The 6,669-nt window shown below is 50.8% G+C and overlaps 1 protein-coding gene across 1 annotated transcript; it reads left to right on the top strand.

Moving 5' to 3' along the window:
• The first annotated feature begins 895 nt into the window (after window positions 1–895).
• On the top strand, window positions 896–3,890 carry LOC134503388 (zinc finger and BTB domain-containing protein 26-like). The gene is made up of 2 exons (XM_063312178.1): window positions 896–1,039; window positions 1,995–3,890. Exon 2 carries the CDS (start codon window positions 2,005–2,007, stop codon window positions 3,274–3,276), a length of 1,272 nt encoding a protein of 423 aa, XP_063168248.1. The 5' UTR covers window positions 896–1,039; window positions 1,995–2,004; the 3' UTR covers window positions 3,277–3,890.
• Window positions 3,891–6,669: the final 2,779 nt, after the last annotated feature.

Genomic DNA, 6,669 nt, shown 5'->3' with positions numbered 1-6,669 from the left:
TTAAAGTTGCCACAGTTGAGAGAGACAGACATCCAGAAACCTGTTGGCTGTCAGGTTTCTGGGAATCAAAGCTGCAAAGATGGAGGGTGTGTCTCTTTGGGAGGCTGATTCTCCTGTGTTTATTATAGTGGCACAACATGCAGGCCTGCAGGGGTGCCCCTTTTTATGTTTGTATCTGTTTATCCGCACCCTCCAGGTGGAGATACAATTGTGCGGCATCTCCATCTGTTGTACGTCAGCCTGTTTGGCTGCATACAGCCTGATGAAAGTGGCAGGTAACTTTGGGTCTGAATTAGGGACAAAAAGTTCATCACACATTCCCACCGCCCACTTAACCAGCTCAGCTGAAGACTCGGTGGCTGCATTCCCGTGGCTAAACCCAGGGAGTTCTTTTGAACCTGGTTAGTTCAGGCAGCTCACCGTTCAGAAGGCCGGGCAATCCAGAAAAAAGGGTAATTCAGTCACCAGATTAAGTGCATTACATTCATGCAATCAAGGGAAATCATAATAAGAGAGTGGGAGGGCTGGAGATGCATTGTGGTCTTCTACCTATCCCCAAGCTGGTGCCCTCCAGATGCGTTGGACTGCAACTTCCCTCCCACCATGCTAGCTGGGGACAGTGGGAGTTGTAGTCCAATGCTCTGGAGGCACCACCTTGGGGAAGGTTCCTATAGAGAGGCAGGAACGACTGGAGGGGGGATCTCAGCTTCCTATGGGGCTTCAGAGGGATTGAGCTTTGGGACTCTTTTCCGCGGAGCGATACCAATGCTTTCCATGACCCTTCACTCCCCCACCCGCTCACGGAGGTCCCCTCGTGCAGCGCCCCGGAGGCGGGTGGCTGCGCGGAGCAATCCCTGCCCTTGCCCGCCTGGGATGAAAAAGTCCCGGACCCTTTGAGAGGCGGTTTCCAAGATGGCGGCGCAGCCGAGGTGTTGCGAGCAGGCCTAAGGGAGCCGATGCGGAGCGGCCGTCTTTGAGGACTTCAGAAGCGACGGTGGCCCCTGGAAGGCGGCAGTTGGGTGCCCGAGGCGGCAATTAGGTGAGTGGCTCAAGCAGCACAACGTACGTTCTAGTATAAGGAGGCAGCACCCCTTAGGCAGGGAGCGTAAGTGGCGGCTATGAATAGCCGTTTCAGGAACGAGCGGGTACGTAAGTGGCGTATTGGGACGAGCAAAGGATCCTCCAGGGGTCGCTCTGCGAATAGCCTCGGAATGCGAAAGGACCCTGCGCCAATAGCGCAACGGGCGAGGGCCAGCTCGCGAGTTGTGTACGGAAGCGGAGACTGCAGCGCAGGAAGACGCGCGCTCGTTACTCAAACTGCGTAGGATGCTTTCGGGAATAGTAGTAAGAGGGCACGTGCGGGAGGAAATCAAAATAATTTGCTGCTTCGGCGAGGTCGCGCGGTTTTATGCAACAAAGCAGCATTGTTGAAAAAGGCCAGGTGGAAAGTAATCGAAGCCCTCCCATCTATTTAGGCAAACTCTTCACAACCATTAATATTTTGGCATTCCTTATTTTGCCATGCTACATTTGTCCCAACCGGGAGGACATCTCAGCTTAGTTGCGAAATGAACGAGGATTCAACATAAACAAGGACCAGATGTTGATTAGCAGAGTTGTTTTGTACCCATATCAACCAGGTTCTGGCTAAAGTTACTAAGACAAGTTCTGTAAAATTAAACTGAGTTTCTCAGTATATCTGAATTTGAGGAAATAGATTGCTTTAAATCCTTGCCTTAATAATTGTGGTGGGGACGGTGCCCAGACAGGGATAGAGCTTAAATCAACCACGTTTACCAGGACCTCTCCATCAGATTAATTTTTTAAGTAATCCTACTCTTTTTTCCTTCGATTTTATCAAACATCGTTGCTCTCAGAGACAAACACTCTCTCTGAAGCAAGGATCCGACTCCCCCAAGTCCCCATGCCTGCCTTCCCCTTGAACTGCTGCCTGTAATTCACAGTTCCTCCTCCCGGCCTCTCGTTCCTCCCAGGCAGAACAGCATGGCCCCAGCCTGTGAGCGGCTGCACTTCCGTTTTCCCGGTTACGGCGATGGTGTGCTGCACCGCATGGACCAGCTGCGGGAACAGCGGCGCTTCTGTGATGTGACGGTGCAGGTGAATGAGCTGCGGGTTCCCGGCCACCGCGTGGTCTTTGCAGCCTGCTCCCCTTTCCTGCGGGACCAGTTCTTGCTCAACGACTCGCAAGAGGTGACGGTCTCCCTCTTCCAGAGCCCAGAGATCGGGCGCCAGCTCCTGCTGTCCTGCTACACGGGATGCCTGGAGGTGCCCATCAAGGAACTGGTCAACTACTTGACGGCGGCTTCCTTCTTGCAGATGGGCCACGTGGTGGAGCGCTGCGCTCAGGCGGTCTCCCACTACTTAGTCCCTAAGGCCGATGCCCTGCTGCAGGAGAAGCGAGAGGAGGAGAGTGATGAGCCGCCAGGTGGAGGGGAGGAGGAGGAGGAGAAGCAGCCATCTTCGACGCCGGGGAAAGCAGATTCTGAAGAAAACAAAATGGGGGCCCCGGAGTTCACCCCCCGCAGCTCCCACGGCCCCTCCTCCCCCGCCATTTCGCTTTCCCTCATCAACTCTGCTGTGGAGATCACCCGCAGCTACTTGCAGGGCTGCTACGATGACGAGATGAGCAGCAAAGGGCTCCCCTTTCCCTCGGCTGCTTCCCCACCTGCCTCCCAGTGGAGGAACTACCCCTTGCATCGCCATCGCCACGGCACCGCAATAAACTACAGGGAGTGGAGGGCAGGCGGTGGGGTGGCTGCGTGGAAGGTGCCCGGACTGGAGCGCCCCTACCGCTGCCCCCGCTGCAGCCGCGTGTTCCAGCAGCTGGGCAACTTCGTGAGCCACGTGCAGGAGCACAAGCTTTTCCTGTGCCTTCGCTGTGGCAAGGTCTTCTCACAGAAGAGCAACCTGACCCGGCACATCCGCGTGCACACGGGCTTCAAGCCCTTCCAGTGTCCCATCTGCCGCAAGTGCTTCACCCAGAACGCCACCCTGCAGGACCACCTCAACTTGCACAGTGGCATCAAGCCCCACAGGTGCAACTACTGCGAGATGCACTTCACGCACAAGCCAGGCCTGCGGCGCCACCTGAAGGAACTGCACGGGAAAAGCACCGTCCAGAATAGCCACGAGGAGATCGAGGAAGTCACCATTGATTTCGACGTGCGAGGAGGACAAGGCGGGAGCTACACACTGAACAGCAGGTTCTTCTGTGAGCCCAAGGGCAGTCTTCCAGCCCAGGCATCCTCTCTATGAGAAACAGGCCGTGGGAACTGGATAGGAGATCTGCAGTGGAGAGAAGTTGCTGGCAGAGGCCGCAGGCCAGATGTTTCCTTGTCGAGTAGTGAGGAAAGGACTGGGCAACAGAGAAATGGATGGAACTATTTTCTCTGCAGAAATTGCCTGCCTTCAAGATGCTACCAGCAGATGGATGTCTTGGCCTCTGTAGGACGTGTGCTGTTTTCCAGAGGCGGTCCACAGATGAGGTGAGATGAAGCAATTCCCCAGGGACCTCGGGGGTGCAGTCGTGTCCCCATTACGAAGGGCAGCCATGCAAAACTACAATGCTACTCTTGTATACCTCTCTTTCAGAACAGCAGGCTTTGTGCAGGAGAACCTTGTGGTGGGTTAGTGGGTACAGGGCATACTGTTCAGTTTTCCTACCTCAAGCACTGTAAGGTCTTGCATCAGTCTCAACTTCTGAAGAATGAAATAGAAAGGAAAGAGATGAAATTCTAGAAGGAACTGACAGGTTCACCAATTAATGTCACTGTGTCCAGATGGCATGCAACCAAGGGTTCTTGATTGTGAAATTGCTCATCTCTTAATAAAAGGATACAACTTGTCACTACAGTTGCAAAAGTTCAGAATAGTCAGTGTGATGCTGATTTTTTTGAAGGAATTATGGGAGAGGCGAGGCCTTGTAGGCCAGTTGGTCTATCCAAGGAAATTGAGGGTAAGTCTTATTAAAGATACTATTACTAATCAAACAGGGAAAATTTGTTTAATTACATCTTGCAGTTCTGTCTCGCCTTACTTATCAGTAGCTTGTACTGGAGTCTCCTAATTGTATTCCACAACAGTTACGGTCTTATGAGATGGATTGGGCTGACTTGAGTAACTGACCCAGAGTTAGTTACCCATGGATTTCCCTGGCTGAAAGAACCTGAAGCTCATTAGCACAGGAGCATCCCCTGCTAAGGAACACGGGGAATGTTGTGCCCAGACACAGGAAGCCCCGGTACAGTCCGGGTGAAAGGAAGAGGCTTGCGCCACCTGGGAACCTACTTGAGAGCACTTTAAACTGCATCACAGTCTTTTTCAGAAAGGGGTACCTAAGTGTTGGGCAACTTGGAAGGCCTCTTAAGATGGGAAAGGATTGGCCCATCCCTCTTGAAAATCGGGGCAATCTGTAGAGGGAAAAGAGAGAGAGGAACCTACAAATGCATTGAAGTGGTAGGGAAGATTATGGGGGTGGGGTCATTCATGACCCTGGTATAGTGTCTGTGTGTTTGTGTGCGCATGCGCGAGTGTGCTTAATCCCAACCCACTGAAAGAGACATTCCTCTGAAAATGGGGGAGCTTGAGATAAGCTGCCGGCTCTTTGCACCTCTCTGTGGCCTTCTACCCAGGCTCTGAGGACCTTTGCTCTAGAACAGGCACTCCCTTCCCAGGACTCTCACACTTCCAAATGACTTCTGTGCCCCATTGTTCTTACCCTTGTCAGCCAGTCTTATTCTGTCAACAGCTGAACTGGGAAACAGCTCACCAGTCCAGTGGGAATAATCACATGGTATGACTAACAGGCCAGAGATGTGTCTAGGCTTATATCCCTGTGTCATGAGTTCAGGGCAAGTGGCATCTGAAACCAAGCCACGGTGCATCTTGATTCTTCTTTAGGGGAGGGGCTTAACTGAGAATGAGACTGTTCCCTGCCTTTGAGGACCTCATGTGCAAGGGAGGGGGGGAGCAGTCTTTCCAGTGATGTTATACTGCCCAGAAAAATTAAATACAGGTAGTCCTCGCTTAACAGCCACAATGGGACCAGAGTTTCAATTGCTAAGCAATGTGGTCATTAAGTGAATTTTATGACCCTTTTTGCGGCAGTCATTAAGCAAATCACCGCAGCGGTTAAGCAAGTCACACAGTTCCCCATTGATTTTGCTTGCCAGAAGCCTGCCGGGAAGGTTGAAAATGGCGATCATGTGACCACAGGACACTTGCAATGGTCATAAGTGCAAACCAGTTGCCAAGTGCCCAAATCGTGATTGTGGGGATGCTGTGATGGTTGTAAGTGTGAGCATCAGTCATAAGTTGGTTTTTTCAGTACTGTCATAAGTCCAAACCATCACTAAATGAATGGTCATTAAGTGAGGACTACCTGTACTGTGATCCAAAGTTTGGATTTACAATAATCCAAAGTTTGGTAGCATTTTCACCCAAAGTCTCCATATGCTGAAGACATACGTGTGAGTCAGTCCTACTGAGTTTCTCAGGGACTTAACTTACTACATTCAAACTGTCTTGAGACCTGGATTATTGCAAACTCTTAGAAATATTTCATTCCAGCAAAGAAATTGGTAGATAAAAATGCATAATTTTGCCCCATAAATTACCGAACTCCAATGCAATGTGGAATATCATAGGAAGTGGAGCAGGTGGATTTATTTGTAAGAGAGCAAGAAACATGTATTTCTGGGAGTAGACAGTCTTGCGACTCTTTGGGTTGTTGTTGTTTTTTCACTGCAGTGTTTCGCTCCAGCTACCCTTCTACTGTTGGTCTTCAAGGTGCCAAGAACACCTTGTTTTTCATTTGTTATCCAGAAGCTTGTTTGTGGCTCGGAGGTAAGGAAAGGGACTGAATAATTGCTCTGTGTACTGGGGACACTGAGGATCAATTAAATGGCCTTAGCTCTGTGAAGAGCCATTTCTATGAATCAGACCCAGACTGCAGAAACATTTGCATGATGGATTGTCATTTGAGACTGGGAGATACACATTCTGGCAACTTAAAATGTGAGGGTTGCCTTTCTACAGTGGTTCTGCCAAAGGTGGTGCAGCCACTCTGAGACGCTGTCTGTACCAGCTTGGAAACGCCGATACACATTCTACACAAACGTGACACAGCAAGGTGGTGAAACTCTCTCGTTGATGCCATTTAATCTAGGTGAGGTGGCAGGAATGAATCTTCCGGAATAACCCAGGATTGTGTTCGGCACCTCCCAGCTGCGTCCTCAGGAGATGAACTGTAGATTTAGGGAAGAGAGGACCACGTCTTCTATTTGAAGGAGTATGCTTTACAAAAACGTAACCAGCTGTGCCTGCTCTGTTTTTTCTCCTTCCCTCGAGACGGAGGCCGGCCTCTGTCCGACTCTGCTGCTATTCCCAGATGCTTCTGCTCACTGCACAGGGGAAGCGTTCAGCATAGATTTCCAGCACAGGAGCAGGAGAAGTTCAGTATAGCTGGGAGCAGCTGGGTGGTGAAGGAAGGCTGTCAGTTTGCAGCACGGGAAACAAGGAAAGCTATGCCCTGCCACTTTTCACGTCTCCGCAGACAGCTGAATAGTGATGAACAAGCTGGGCTTGTTAGAAATATCATCAATCCGAAAGCAACAAGCAGATGTTGTCAAAGGTTTACCTAAATAATAA

This window comes from Candoia aspera, chromosome 10, assembly GCF_035149785.1.
Source record: "Candoia aspera isolate rCanAsp1 chromosome 10, rCanAsp1.hap2, whole genome shotgun sequence".
Taxonomy (NCBI): domain Eukaryota; kingdom Metazoa; phylum Chordata; class Lepidosauria; order Squamata; family Boidae; genus Candoia; species Candoia aspera.
The sequence above is the reverse complement of the archived record's forward strand: the minus strand, read 5'-3'. Positions and strand labels throughout refer to the sequence as shown.

Excerpts from the sequence above, each read along its gene's own strand:
- LOC134503388 (XM_063312178.1), top strand. The coding sequence starts at position 2,005 with ATGGCCCCAGCCTGTGAGCGGCTGCACTTCCGTTTTCCCGGTTACGGC.